General features: G+C 35.8%; 1 protein-coding gene across 1 annotated transcript in view; it reads left to right on the plus strand.

Annotated features, from left to right (window-relative positions):
• The window catches only part of ERC2 (ELKS/RAB6-interacting/CAST family member 2), a 496,513-nt gene that overhangs the window by 384,886 nt on the left and 95,462 nt on the right, over positions 1-16,165 (plus strand). The window contains exon 18 of the mRNA XM_019473456.1: positions 12,385-12,532. Within this exon, the coding sequence (XP_019329001.1) occupies positions 12,385-12,532 (148 nt within the window). The remainder of the gene's footprint in view (positions 1-12,384; positions 12,533-16,165) is intronic.

A 16,165-nucleotide genomic window follows, 5' to 3' on the forward strand; every position in this document is an offset into this window, starting at 1 on the left:
TGCCCTTGGTGAAGCCATGCTGGCTGTCTCGAATCACCTCCCTGTCCTCCATGTGCCTTAGCATAGCTTCTGGGAGGATCTGTTGCATGATCTTGCCAGGCACAGATCCTTCCTTTTCTCCCTGTTCAAAAATGGGGGTTATGTTTCCCCTTTTCCAGTCAGTGGGAACTTCACCGGACTGCCACGACTTCTCAAATACGATGGATAGTGGCTTAGCAACTTCATCGGCCAGTTCCTTCAGGACCCGCGGAGGGATCTCATCGGGTCCCATGGACTTGTGCACCTTCAGGTGCCTTAGATGGTCTCGAACCTGATGTTCTCCCACAGTGGGTGGCTCTTCATTCTCCCAGTCCCTGTCTTTGCCTTCTGCGGCTTGGGTGGTGAGGCTTGAGCACTTGCCGGTGAAGACCGAGGCAAAAAAGTATGTAAGAAGTTAATTGTTTATCAAGACTAAACATGCTACAATTTGTTGTGGAACTATCTTAAAATATCCAACTACTGTTATTTCTATTGTGATGACTCCTTGTTGCCATTCAGACATCCGTCTTGCTGGGCATTATGCGTTCCTTCTGATACAGTTCAGTGATATACCTTATGCCTCTTTCGTCTGCTTTGAGAAAGTCAGTATGTATTATCTTAGAGCTCTAAGACTGTACATATGCCTTTTTTAAAAATGCTTCCTTAGTCTGAAACAAATTTTGAAACAGTTAACCCACCAAAGAAGATCAATGAGCAAACTTCTTTATGTAAAGTTGAATCATATGATGGTCTTCATGCTCCTGGCAATGCTTGTGAATAGCTCCATTAGCAGGGAAGTCATATAATTAAATAACATCATGTGGTATCCTCTCTCTTTCATTCCCAATCTTTTAAGATACTAATTAGAGAAATATTTGTGTGCTGTTGTCTAATACCCTCTCTCCTTCCTTCTAAAATATCTTGCGCCTGCTCTAGGCTTTCATTGTCTTTACTGATACTTTTCTATTTTATAGTTATTATTTTCACATGCTGTATTTTGGGCATGCAGTATTTTATTAAAAATGAAGGTAGTGTTTTCACTGAGGTAAAATGATGGAGGCAGGGTTTTGAATAAAGTTCTCTGACAAAATGCCTTTAGTCACTTAGGTCTTTAGACATCCCACACCTAAAGGAATGGTGGCCTGTTAGTTTGAGAAAAAATATCTTAATTATCTTCTTTACTCAGATGCTTAATTACTTTTTTTTAATGTTAACACCAATAATTAGTGTTGTTAATAGTTGGTTTTCTGTGGCTTGAGCATAAATACATATTCAGTGGTTCCCAATATAATGAAATCCTCAGAAACGATGTGTCTGGAGCAGTATGTTTAAGTTTGTTCTGTACCTAGCAATACCTTATCAACTGGGTAAATTTAACAAAAACATTGTCATTTTAAAAAATAAAAAATGTTGAGTTGTAATAATTTGTAGAATTTCCTGTATCTATCAAATTAAGCTATGTAACAGTATTAACAGTGTAGCAATAAGTAACGGATATCACCATGTTAATAATGGCAGTGATGATTCTGACTTCATAGATCTAAATTAGAATACTTGAAATATTAAAACTGTCAGCCTATTTGGGGTGTGTGTGTGTGTGTGCGTGTTCAAAATTCTAAGGAGTTTCTTAGTTTAAGGCTAACATACAGAATTGTACTCTGACATATAATTGTGGCTAGTGGAAACTATATGACACTGGTTTACATAATCTCTGTCTGACACCCTATTTAGTAAGTGAGCATTTAAACTATGCCCTCAGATTAGTTATCAAATATGAATTCTGCACTGCCAAGAGTTTTTTGTTAATCATACGTATTCAGGCAATTTTCTTTCTTGAAATTGCCTTCTAATATACTGTAAAGCTCAAGGCATATATTCTAATACATATTTATATTGATTTCTATATGTTGTTTCAAAATGGAACTAATTATTCCCTCTGTGATATACTTTAAAGTTCAATATGATCTACACTGGATTTTATGAGTTTTGTTACATATGTTATTCAATAGACAGCTGCTTGTAACTTTATGGAAATTAGAGGGAGGACCTTAAGTTACTTCTTTCAAAATCAGACCAATCCTCTTCTTACATTTCTAATGGAAAGGAAAGAAATAGATTTTAGTATCTTTTTGTGTTATCTGTTTGCCAAAAGGATAATTTTATTGATCGGCATTTATTAAATATTGAAAGAAAGCCGCAGTCATTCTTTAGCATAACCATCTACTTTGTAACAAATGGCCATTGGAAATTTGTTTTCAATTCAAATTAAGAACAGAATACAATTAACAAAAGTTTATGTTTTTTTAATAGTCTGTGTCTGCATCTCAGTTTTATGTCTTGTACTCAAATATTTTGAATTCTCTGCAAATTCATTAAAACAATAGTAAGTTTTAATAGTAACTTTTTTCCAAGCTTAAACATGTATTTGGCAGTTCAAAAATGTTACTAAGAACTATATTCTAAAGATCAAGCCATTCATCCTGCAAAGTACTTTTATCTTTGTCTTCTGTAAACACAAAAAGCGGTGTTGAAGGATAAGGAGGCTGACAATGACAGATTACCTATAGTTTTGTTTTCCTGTTTAACTTACGTGGACCCTGTTCAGTGCTACGCTCTGGTGTAACACAATCCCATGCGTTCAGATGCCATTGTTCTTGTTCTCAGCAGTCCCCATCTCTGCACCGTACTGTGGTATCGCATAAAACAGGCAGAGGTATTTTAACCAAGTGTTGTTTGCATTCCTATGGAGAATCGTACAAAGCCAAATGAACAACAGGAGTAAATTCTAGTAAAAAGCTGCAGAACCCAGAAATAATTATCATCTTCTAACTTCAGCACTGTGAATTCTTTTTTTTCTCTGCATTTCTCACACAGTCTGAAGCTTGTTATATCTACTCCTGTGTGAGCGATGCTGCCCACTTGCATGAAATGATAATGCAGTGGTTATTGAAGCATGACCTATGAAACTATGATGTAATTTCTTTCACAGATGAATATGTCTTTTCTGAGGGGGTCTGTTTTACTTAGCTGTCATTTCTAAAACATAAATCATCGAGACATCAGAAGTGTAATGTTATAGGGCTTGAAAAATTTCAGTGAATTCAAAGGGCAGTTGAGTGCCTACTTCTTACTTGAAAATTAGCCCCAAAAGATGGGCATGAAGTTCCTTCTTTGCCTTTTGAAATTTCTCTCTGAACTTGTACCTTTATACTGGATGGTTTTTGTTTGCTTAACAAAAGTCCTATATGCACATTCAGAATTACTGTTAAGGAGAAAAAAAAGGAATAATTTAAAATTGCCAATCTAAAGACAATACAGTTACTGTTTCTGGGGGATGTAAGGAGAGGTGTGCTTATGGGAATAATGAGACATAGGGAAGAAGCACTGAGCTGTGGCTCTGGGGAGGTAAAGTATAAATGGATAAGAAAGCTGCTTTTTCAAGTAACTCCTCTGTGATTATTCAGAATCAGGTCCTCTTTTTTCCTTCTTTCCATTTACTCTGAAATTTCACATTAGGGACAGCTGCTTCTTCCTGTTTCTCCTTGATTCTAGCCTAATGAAAATATATATCTAAACCAGGTGTAATATAGAGTCTATTTGTTGTCTGTCTCACAGTGTAAGCTTTGATACCTCCTCCTCACACCTGCCTCCAGCAGAACTCTTGATCAGATGGTAAATTCAAGGTTTGATACTCAGATAATATGAGGAAAAGCGTGTGGTGGGTTGGACTGGTGGACTGGGGTGTGTAAGAGCAGGGCCCCCGTCTTTCTGTCCCGTAGTTAATGGAGCAGTCCTCTCTGCTTCTTGGTGTGTTTGGGCTGTGGAGTGTCGGTAGCTCTGTGCTTGCTGTAAGGGCACCAGGCCAACCTGAAGTGCTATTTCATGCTGGTTTTTCTTCTGAAAGTATTTCAAAAGGGATTGTTCTTTGAAAACAGTGCAAAATAATTGTTCATTTAAAAGAAGTAAGCTATAAATATGCTTTTGTAAAGCATATTTAGTAATGTAACTGGAGAGACAAATTTTCTGTCAGGCCTCAGACATGCAATTTTAGGATAATCGTCTAAAATGAATTGTGACTGAATTTACATGTCTGTGTCATGCAAGTAGCTTAGACTTATTCAACAACTCTGTTGTTGAATATACAGATTTTTAATTTTATGCTTGTGATCAGTATGTCTTTTTTTTAAAGAAAAAGCTTTAAAATACTAATAATATTCTGAAGTTTATTTTCTAAGATGCATGCACATCCATAATGGATTAACAGCATGTTTTAACAAACCATTTATTTGCTTTAGGAGTGACAGAGAGAAGCTGTTTCAAACAGGATCTCTCATCACCGTCTATCTCTAGTCACCTCCTACTGAACTTAAGGTTGAATACTGGGGGTCATGAGGGAAAGAAAACAATAATTAAAGGGAAAAAGTTGTTTGAACTGGTTTTTTTCTCCTTCAGTACGATTAGCATGTGAGAAGCTGGCTGAGTACTTTACTTTATATCGTTATTTGAAACAATTCTGACTTGATTTAGCTTTAATTGTGACTTTTTAAGTTGCATTTCCGTATTTTGAGGAGAATGGCTTAAGTAGCAAAGGCAGTAAAAGTTCTTGTTAGAAGATCTTGTTTCTATAAATCTTAATCTTGGAATTCTGTTAGATTACAATTGGACTGTTTCTAAGAACTCACCCCGCCTCCCAAAATGTTGTCATAAGTTCTTTTATTAAAGCTCAGAAAATTATTCTTAGACTAACAGAGGTGGGGAGTAAAGCAGGAGTGTTTACAGAGTTCACTTCTAAATTGACTGTGATAAGTGGCAATGCAATGTATTATGATTAGAGGTTTCTGGGAGACTCTTTAAGAAGGTTAACTGCAAGGCAGCTCTCAAAAGAAAGCATTTATCTTAGTGGTCATCCTTCAGTGTTTTACACTACTGAGATTTTTTTGTGGGTGGTTAGAACCATTTTTTGTGTTTTATTAGCTGTATCTTGAATACCTCCTACAAGCTGAATGACAGTTTAGGGTTATTAAATCTGTTCTTAGTACATTTTTTTATCCATAGTTAATCTTGACTAAATATATGCTGGTGAACAACGCTTTTTTCTCATTTGTTGCCCATATTTGTTAAAGAAATTATTCCATTTGACATTTGTTTAGGCTGCAGTTTGATAAAATACTGTATACAATATACTTTTTCAGTTTGGCATTCAACAGAGTCTTTCATGGATTTATTTCTTGTTGCATTATCTTATCTTCCCTTCTAGTATGCTAAGGCTTCCTTTTCATATTAAGTAATTTTTTTCACTCCAAGACAGACGCTTTCACAAACGCATACTCTATGTCTGTATTGCTAGAGATCTATAAGATTGCGTTTTTCAGGTGTTAGGTTACATTTATAATTGAGTTGCTTTGATATAATCTGCTTCCTCTAATCCTATGTATGGTATTTTGCTTTAATTCAAATTGTTCTTTAACACTACTTCCAGTGACTTTACTAAAAGATTGATATCATTTCATACTTTTTGTTTGTCTAAAAGCCATGTCTGTTATCAGATTAATACTTGATAGATCCTCCAAGGAAAGGCATCTCCGTATTTCACTATCACTGAGAAATGGCCTATGCAGTATAAAGTCATTCTTATCTGTAATTGCTGTCATAGAAATTTTCACAGAAACTTGATCATTCTCAAGTTTTGTATTGTTCTTTCTTACTATAGATGTAGAAACTTAAATGTAAAAGGTCTTTTCTTCTAGTCGTAGGAAGGCTAGCAAGCATATGATGGAAGCAGATAAAACATGACGTTAACTCCAACTACTGTCTTAAATGAGACACAGAGTAAATCAGCCTTAAAACATTGAATCGTTGAATAATTGGGTTACTGGTAAGGTCATGTCTTGGGGCAAGATCAACTATACCCACATCATTTCTAACAGACATTTGCCTAAATTGTTCAAAAATACTTCCCTGGCAGTGTCATCTTTCACCAGCAATTTCTTCCAGTACTCAATTGCTATTCATACTTACCTGCCATTATCATTAGACCTTGGCTAGGTATTAGGAGGAAAAACCCACAACTTTTTCTCCTGCAATTTATGCACATTACTTCTTGTTCTGTGTGCCATGGATATGGAATAAAATGTTCTATTTCAATGTGACATAGCATTTTATGTTCTCATTATCATGTTGTCACTCATAGACTATTTATTGTAGCTTTTTCCAATGTTTTCCTGTCAGTCATTTCTCTGGCTGTTTTTGTTGCTCTCCCCTGAGCAGTCTCCACATTTTTCATGGAGAATCATATCCAAACTGGATTCAGTATTTCGGCTGAGATCTTCCTGAAGTCACGTAGGTCAAAAGAATCACTTCTGTCTTGCAATCTATTTCTGTTTATACCTCACAATATGATGTTTGCCTTATTCACAACAGATCATTAATATGGAGTTCTCCTTAGTTTTCTAGATGGCATCTTTGGTTTGTCAAGACATTTTTATTCCTGTCTTCGTGGCATTTGAAGATCCTCACAGTCTCAAGTCTCATTGAAATATAATAAATAGATTTTTTAGTCCATCATCCATGTAGTTAATGGAAACATTAAACAAAGTGGAATCCTGAATAGTTTTGGGTGGAATACCACTTGCGTAAATAAATTAATTCGTGGTCATTAGGAAGGGACTGTTTCTTTTGTCTTTTTTTTTTGTATTGTAGTATGAAGTGACATTAAGTATACTAAGATATTTGTGCAAGTTTCTTGGTACTTCTCACTGGAATCATTAGTACCTTAAGCCCTGATCTTGCAGCTGCAAGTGTGCTCACCAAGAGACTGTTATATTCACTGTCTTTGTATTAAGGAGACTAGCTTGACGTAGTAGGTTGCTGTGGAGTAGAATGCAGTCAGGCTTTGCCAGGGGAGGGGAAGTTTCATTTCATGAGTTTTGCTTTTTCAGGGAAAAGTTCTCCCTCTCCTCCTTGTAATGAGCAACCATGTTATAGTGGAGGATATATAGATTGGGAATCCTAGGAATTACTTTATGTGTGTCAAAGGAAAATGTACAGAATAATTATGAATGTGGAGCAAATGCTGTTAGATTTAACATATATTTTATTAATCTGAGAGTTAACCTAATTTTGCCGTGTACAGTTAGAGTGATTTTTCTTGGTGTTAAAAGTACTACCCTGGTATTTGTATAACAGATTAGTTTGCCAAAAAAGAGAGCAAAACCTACTAATAGCAAAAAGGATTACTCTTTACAAATATTACTGTTAAAGAATGTCATTTAATTCAGTGCTCTAATAAATTATTTTAAAATGTATTTTATTACCATCATTTATTAAACAATAAGGAGACATTTTGGCTGCGAATAGCGATAACATCTCTATAGAACTGTATTTGGATAGTCTTTTTTTTTCCTGACACAGTAGATAATTAGGAATTATAAATTATGCTTACACTCTTAAGCATGTTAGCTGGAGAGTATGTCAGACTGTACGTTGCTCTTGGTGCCAGTTCAGGTCTTGATTTTCAAAAATTCTTGCATAGAAACGCATGATGAGTGTCAGTTTCAACAGCAAAGCGGAACTGTATTACTCACCTGAGAGATTTAGATGAAGACCTTGCCACCTGTTTACATTTTTGAATGAAGTTTACTTCATGTTTGTAAGTGAGAAAGTCATCGTCAGCTGTTTTGCTGGCATCTTAGCCTTGTTCCTAGTGGTCAGATAATCTAATTTCAAATGTTTCCTTCAAAAATGGTGATATTAAATTTTTAGCAAGGTCACTGGGTAGCTAAAATAAATTGCTTCTGTTCATCAGATTTGGTTCTTCCATAGGAAACCTGAAGTATGTTGACAGGATAGCACAGCAACTTTCACAGACGTGGGTAAACCTGTGTGTGATATGTAATAAATGAGATATGATAATGTGGAGCTCCGGGTCTATCCCCACAGGCTGCTTCATAAATGCTTGGATCTCTCACCAGCATGGGCAAGGTATTTTTCAACCTCTGTCTCCCAGGGACTTAGTGGAGGAACTGTAACTCTGCTAGTATGCTAGGCCATGCAGAAGTAAAGGAGGCCGCTTCGGTTTCTTTAGATGCCCTGTCACAACCTGCATCTTTATTTTGTACTCTGTAAAATAATAATAAAAACTGTTGGGTGTCTCTGTCTTCCCTCTGTATTGAAGTAGTTAATTACTAAGGGTGTAAGCAACCAACACGTATCATTTGGTAGAATATACAGTCCTGCTCTGCTGAACTCTTGTTAACCCGGATGCCTGGTTAAATGGCACTGGATTATATGTTTGAGGTTATTACCGTTCAGATTATCCATGATAATAGACACAGATAATATGCCGACATAGTCCAGGAGTATGTCTGTGCAGACAGGTGCAGACAGATACAAGCTTGCTCTGCCCACACTGAGCAGGCTGTATGTGAGACAGTTCCAGTCTGGAAGCCATCAGCATGTTGTGTGGCACTATGCCCAAGCTAAAACACCTTGTCTCTTAGACAAATGAGTCTTTACAGCTTCTGAACTGAAGCTGACTCACATTCAGGCGGCTTCAAGAGTACTGGCAGTGTGAGTTTGCATTCAGCTGCCCATCTGTGTAGATGTATTCATCATTCCACATTGCTGTGGAAGGACTTCAGTAGAAATCCCCATCATTGTATTCTTGTGCAGTTGTCTCTCAACTTTTGTAGGTTTAAGGCCTCCCAACTCCACTTACATTTACTATAAAGATAAGAATTAAAAAAGATATTGACAATAATTTTGGGGGGGGCAATTCAAACTTGTGTATGTGCTGTGGGTTTGGTTCAAATCTTAGAGCGTCTCAGTGGAGCACTTGTGGAGTCATATGACAGCAGCTATTTCGCATGACTATGAACCATTATTTCCTGGAAGTGTTTGGTATGAATCATTATTTCCTGGAATTAAGTGTTTGGTTACGTATTTTCCCAAGTATTTTCCCAAGATAGGAGAAGTAGTATACTGAATGGAATTATCCTGTGAGCCACGAGACAATAGAGAAAAAAGATTTTGTTAGCTTTCCCTTGCAAAAATGTTCTCATAACTTGTGGTTGGCTTTCATAATCCCTCAATACCATCAGCTGAGAAAAAGCATGCTAGGGTCTGCAAAATCTTGTGGGTTTGGGGCTGCAGAATCCAGAGTGCAGATCTTTCAAAGCACGTTGACTGGCTGTCCTCTCCTGTGGGAAGGTTTTACCTCATGTGCTACTTTAAAGTGGAGCTAGAGTATGTTGCACAGTTGAACAGTTATGACCACAAGAACATGTGATCATTTTGGTTGGCCATACAAAAAAGATGGATGTGAGTGAATCCCGTTATCAGATGTTGAAATGATACCAAATAATTCAGTAGTTCTGACTCTTCTTCCTCACTAGTCAGGTTTGTGTTTTCACTTCCAATTTTGAGGCAGTGAAATAATCTAAATTTTGGAGGAGAAGTAAAATTTCAGTATCGCTTCATGTAGTTTTCAAGTCAATGTAAAACTTTTATTCTGTTTGTGGCTTTTTACAGCTGTAATATGTGTTACATATAATTAAATAACATTATATATCATTAGAAACCTCTTAGGTGGCAACTATTTACCATGAAATTTGCTATTAGATGAGCAGACATTGTATTGGGTCTAGCTGGGATGGAGTTAACTTATATGACTTAAGAATTCATCTAAATATATTTAAAAACCTTGGAATTTCTGAGATGTAGATTTCTGTACCTGTTTTCTTTCTGAGTGTGTTGGGTTTGTGATGGTTATGTCAGTGTTTATCTTCAGATATTAAATAAGTATATCTTTAGACTGATAATTATGGTATAAATAGATTTATATTTTGCTGTTTACCAGAGGTACCTACTTTACAGCAATGATTACCATGAATTAAATATTAGGATTTAATCCCACTGGTGATAATTGCAGATATGGCAAATCTTTGTCCTACGTATCCTGAAAACCAGAGGAACATTGCAAAACCTTTTTTTTAACAAAGTTCAAAATAGCAACAAAATTGTTGCTTGATGCAAGTTAAAAATTGGAAAATGTTCCTTGATGCAACCCGCTGAAACATTGTCAAAACTTCTGACTAACCTTTCTTTGTAATTTTAATACAGTCTGCTATCAGGTAACTGTAGACGAACTAACCTAATCTTGTTTAATTTAGAAGAAGAGTATTTTGCGTAATAATGCAATATGCTGTTTCTTTGGCTTTAAAGTCATAGAATACCTGTTGCTGACACTTTCTGTTGGAAAGCTTATGTTATCACCCCCGAAAAACCCCCACCTTCTAGGGTTAGGACATATTTCTAAAACAGAAACGTACAGACTTGTATGTCAAAGGTACTGCGGAGAAAAAGCTGAAATTGTGTTACATTTTTCTTTGTTTGAGCCAGATGCTCAAAAGAGGGCATATTTAGATTTTATATGGTGCATAAATTCTCTGCTTTCTGCAAGGTGAGAGGAATTGTTGAATACAGTAGCAAATAGGCTTTCTTCTATTTCAGTGCATTAAAAAGTTAAGATTTTAATGAAAATGTTAAGGAATTGATATTGTATTTAAGCACAACACATGAAAATGCCAACAGTCTTTTACAAATTACCACACAGCAAGTTTTATGCATTATTATGAGGTTTATAGAAAACAATATAGCTATATCTCATTTCATTAGCATTATGGATATGTGACCCTTTTATATATTTTTTCTTTAATACCTGTTATATTTAATAATTAATAGCTTTCATTTAAATTAAGACTGTTGGAGACTTATGGCATCCTCTTTTAAACATCATTTAACTGATTAGAATGAAGAAGACAGAATAATAAATGAGACTATTTAAGTGTATGAATAAAATGCAACTGTTTATCTAAAATTGATCCATGTCTCATAACTTTGAGAGTAAAATAAATGAGTTGTTTTTCTTTGACTCTATCAGAAATATTGTCCTTTAAATATTTACATTAATACCTTAGGAACTTTAAAATAAAAGTGAAATAGCTTTCTTGACATTTTTGCTGGCAAGTCGAAGGACTGTGAGAATTCCAAACTTCTAGCTCACCTTGACTGTATGAAGTTCATGAGCCGTATTCTTACATTTATTAGCAGTTGGAGCCTAAGGTTAATTTATGGCTCATTTATCCATGTTTATTTTTTAATGATTGATCTTATATAGTTCTGGAAAAAGGCACAGGCCATAACACATTCTGTTCTAAAAGCTATTAAGTATTGTATGCTTTTTCTTGGCTGATAAGTCATAGTCTGTCATTGAATGCGTTGCAGAAGATGAATATATTTCTTTTATTTAGGAAAATAAGGGACAGATTATGGCCTTGCCAAAGTGAGCATTTGAGAGTATAAGAAATAGTAAGATACTGCAAGATCTCTGCACAGGCCATAACACATTCTGTTCTAAAAGCTATTAAGTATTGTATGCTTTTTCTTGGCTGATAAGTCATAGTCTGTCATTGAATGCGTTGCAGAAGATGAATATATTTCTTTTATTTAGGAAAATAAGGGACAGATTATGGCCTTGCCAAAGTGAGCATTTGAGAGTATAAGAAATAGTAAGATACTGCAAGATCTGTGTTTCCAACTGCATGTTGTAAAAATTACCTTTGTCATATGTCCTCACAAACTATTTACGATGTGACCCTGCTAACTTCTATGTAATTCTATACGTTTCTGAGTGCTGTAAGTTTCTGTTTGCTTTATGGAGACTGAGGGGTCAAGATTCCAAAGGAAAAGATTCCTCATGAACAATTAGATCAAGGAACTTCTTTTCTAGATGTTATATTTTACTTCTAGAATTAAAGTTTTGTGGTGACACAACGAATAATAATAAATCCCTAGGAAAACACTTAAGTAAATGTGAGGATGATGTCCAGAGATTTCTGTACTGAGGTCTCTAGGGTACCAAATTAATATGATAATATAAAAATATGTTTTATCTGTATCACTTTGCTTTTTATTATTCAATCTGTATGATTTGAATAATTCACAACAGATTTATGTAAGATATTCTGAAATTCGGGAAAGTGAATTTAAAAAAATAAATACCAAAGATTTTTAAAAGCAAGACATTTCACAGAGGTATTGTTAGATATATATTGTAGCAAAATAGACTGAGGTAAATGTTTTATGAAATAGTTAAATAATGAAAAATCTATAAAGAGAAATTTTTGGCTAATCAGTTTATTTCATGATTTGATTAGGCTTGACAATGTTTGCTATTTAAAGAGTGTTCAGAAGGTAGCTGATTGTTCTTCCAGTGGTTAAAAGAAACATCTCATGTAGTATGTTATAGTAGCATATGTTCTGTTTCAATGAGAATATAACAATTTTTATTTTATCTTATTTTATCAGACAGGAAGCTTTGCTTGCTGCAATTAGTGAAAAAGATGCAAACATTGCCTTGCTTGAACTGTCTGCTTCAAAGAAAAAGAAGACTCAAGAGGAAGTAATGGCTCTTAAACGAGAGAAGGACAGACTAGTACATCAGTTAAAACAGCAGGTGGGGAGACATTCATTTTCATACTTTCATGGCAACAGAAAATTGGCATTATTTTCATTTGTACTATTTTATTCTAACCTCATATTGAAAGTCTTCAAGCCAGGTCTGACATGTGACAGCAGTTATGAAAGGTAGGAGGTGTTCAATGTAAATGTTTCTGTATTGCTTCTCTATGGTTGTTAAGTATTTAGCTGCACATTTGCTTGGCTCATATTATATGCAGCCAATACACTTTCTGTTTTCCCTCCTCATATAGCTTCCCACCTTCTTCATTACGTGAGACAGAGGAGAGCGGATGCTCCTTGCCATAAAGCACAATCTATCTGTTCTGTTGACTCTTTCTAACCTTCTTCTGTTCAGTTATTTGCTTATCTGTTGTAAAATAATTGTGTTTTCAGAAGGTTTCAGGCTTTCTGAGAGGTTATCTGGAAATTGTGATTATGCTTAAAATAAATTATCAAATGAGTAAAAATCACCCTGTCTTCAACACTGTAAGTCACTTGAGGTTTTAATAAAAACCCATGTAGTTACAAACTCTAGAAATAGATTTTATCACAAGCAAATTTAATTTATATTCTGCTTTATTAATGAGGAAAATAACCATACTAGACACAGTACACATGTACCAGACACAGTAAATAGGTCTCTGTCTAATTAAAATGTTGAAAACTGTGCATACTGTGCAGTGGCTATTCCATCTGATTTTTAAAAGGTAATCGTCATAGCCAGAAGAGGTACTGTAGTCAAGAGGACAAAGGATGTTCAGATAACCTAGGTACTAAAGACCTGTGCTGTATGTCATGTATGTTGTTAAACACCTTTCCTCTTTCAGAATAGGTGAAAAAGATGAGAATGATGTTTTCAGACCATGTCTGAAGGTGTTGTATCTGATGTTTTCCTTTGTGTGGCATTACTACACTCTGTGATTGTTGCCTGAAGAGGAGGAGAATACCATCGGCAAAATCCTTCTGGTCTCCTTAGCTTGTCAAAGTAACCACTCTGCTGTCAGGCAATGTGCCACTTTACAAATGAGCATGCTGTGTTAATAATGTTTAGGATATACTGCACAGTCAATCTTATGACTCTTTATTCTGAATCATGCATTACATACTGTAGAGCTCCATGCACTCAATAACAGAAAGTTAAGGAAAACTCTTGCTGCTATGCTAAATTCCCAATAGCTCTGACCTCATGCATCTAATCATTATAGCTTTTTCCCACAGGTCTATAAAAATAGGAAACAGCCCCTGAGCATGAACTTATCATCCACTCGTGATGCTGACTTCATTACAGACATTCCAGCCAAGTACCTGTGTTCCAGTCATGATGCACTCATGTCTCAGGTCAGTCAGCTGGCCAGGAGACGTTTCACCCAAATTTTATATGCTAAATAGGCAGACGTGCTTTATGCTTTTTAGTACTTCATCCCACTGTGCTGCATGGGAGCAGATGATGTTATGTTCCAAATAATTTTAGAGATTTTTGTTTCGGTTTGCTTTGGAAAAGAGAAGGCAGTTATTTTCTCTTTTAGATATCTTCTTTTTTCACCTTTATGTTTCGTTACTGAAGAGTAAATGAATACACCACTTTGCCATGTTCCATGATATGATGGATATTTTTAAAATGTTCATCAGAGACTTGGGCAAACTGGGGTTTTTTGGGTTTTTTTTGTTTGTTTTTGTACCTTTAAGCTATTGCTGAAAAGCGTTCAAAACCTTCGTAACTTTCTTCAGAGAGTGAAGAAACAGCACAAGAGGATTGCTAGAGAGGCATTGTTTTGGATAACTTCAGTTAGAATTGTAACCAAATACTTCAAATACCTCCATTATTTATAGTGATAAAGATCTTCAGTAAAGCTATTTAACTAGATTAAATTGATGCCAAAATAATCTCCCTGTTATCTCAGACACCACAAAAAAAAGAGGTTTTTTTTTTGTTTTTGTACCTTTAAGCTATTGCTGAAAAGCGTTCAAAACCTTCGTAACTTTCTTCAGAGAGTGAAGAAACAGCACAAGAGGATTGCTAGAGAGGCATTGTTTTGGATAACTTCAGTTAGAATTGTAACCAAATACTTCAAATACCTCCATTATTTATAGTGATAAAGATCTTCAGTAAAGCTATTTAACTAGATTAAATTGATGCCAAAATAATCTCCCTGTTATCTCAGACACCACAAAAAAAAGAGCACCAGGAACAGGAATGTGGTTTAACTAGGTCACCACTTTATTACACTTAAGAATTATCTGATAATAGAGGTAGTAGAGATCATTTGTACTTCTTTAATCCCTTTGGGGAGAACCACTGTCAACCCCCAAAGCTTGCACATGTGCATCCAACACAAAGGCTTGTTAGTGCTACTCTTCCTTGCTATGACCATGCTGGGTGGCGGGGGGGAAGTGACAGATTCCACACTGAGGGATATATCCACCCTGTTCCTCAGTTTCTTTGAGAGATGCTGTCTCCCAATCTATTTCTGATTCACTAGAACTTCAGTGAATGATCAGTTGCAGCGCGGAATTTTTTCTTGTGGCCTTATTTGTCCCATCCCCCATTTCCACAGCTGTTATGCTGCTGAAAGAAGAAAATAAAGCCCAACTTCTCCAGCCTAATGTGATCATGAAAGGAGAGATATTTATAAATATTAGAAGATGACTCACTAGATAATGCTAAACATTAGGTCCCCAGATCCACTCCTGTTCTATAATGTAGGAGGAATTTTTGCTTTCAGAGGCAAAGTAACACGGTGGGCAATGATAAAAATCTATATTACCTTCATGTATATCCACAATAGCAAATGGATTTTTGATGCATCTGCCTATCCAATCAAGCAGGAAGCCTTCTGTTCATGGCTACAGGAGGCTGAGAACTTATCAAGGCAGCAGGGCAAAGGATGAGAAATGCAGACCTTAAAGAATCCAGGGAGTTTCATTTTATGTTGCTCCTCACAAAGGTTCTCTGTCTTTCAGTTAGTGGTGGGAAAGCTAGGCTGCATATGAAGCACTGTGGCTGAAAATCTTATTAGCAGAGCATCAGTAAGAGTAGGCTTTCCTTGTTCCACGAAGAGGCATTGGCTGATAAGAATAAATGTGTTGCAGACAAACTCCTCCTTTTTCCCTTAGCATCTGCAATTCAGACATTTATTCTGATATATTTATATCCTAGAGGAAGTCCCATTCTTGATTTGCACGTCAAATAATGCATCTCCTGAACATGGAAAATACTGTTATATCTGTTCTGTGTTGCTACAAAATTGCTACTATTATGGGTGCATCGATTTTAGGAGATTTCTTCATTAAATGTAAAAATACTTTCTACTGTGTTTCAGAAGAAAGTTGTTTTACTCCACTTATTTTTCTGTCTTCCTTTTACAATTCCTGTGCTACTTCTAATGTTCTCCAGATTTGATGAGAAGTGTTCTCTTCAGAACCAGACTTTCATTTCACCATTGTGTTAGACCTGCAAAACAGAAGGGCAGTTGTTGCAGTGTAAAGGAGCAGTTAATACGGATTATGTCTTAAATCATGTAGACAAGCTATTGGGAAATCATAGAATCATAGAATCATTGAGGTTGGAAAAGACCTCTAAGATCATCGAGTCCAACCGTCAACCCAACACCACCATGTCCACTAAACC

Source organism: Aptenodytes forsteri, unplaced genomic scaffold, assembly GCF_000699145.1.
Source record: "Aptenodytes forsteri isolate BGI_AS27 unplaced genomic scaffold, ASM69914v1 Scaffold53, whole genome shotgun sequence".
Lineage (NCBI taxonomy): Eukaryota > Metazoa > Chordata > Aves > Sphenisciformes > Spheniscidae > Aptenodytes > Aptenodytes forsteri.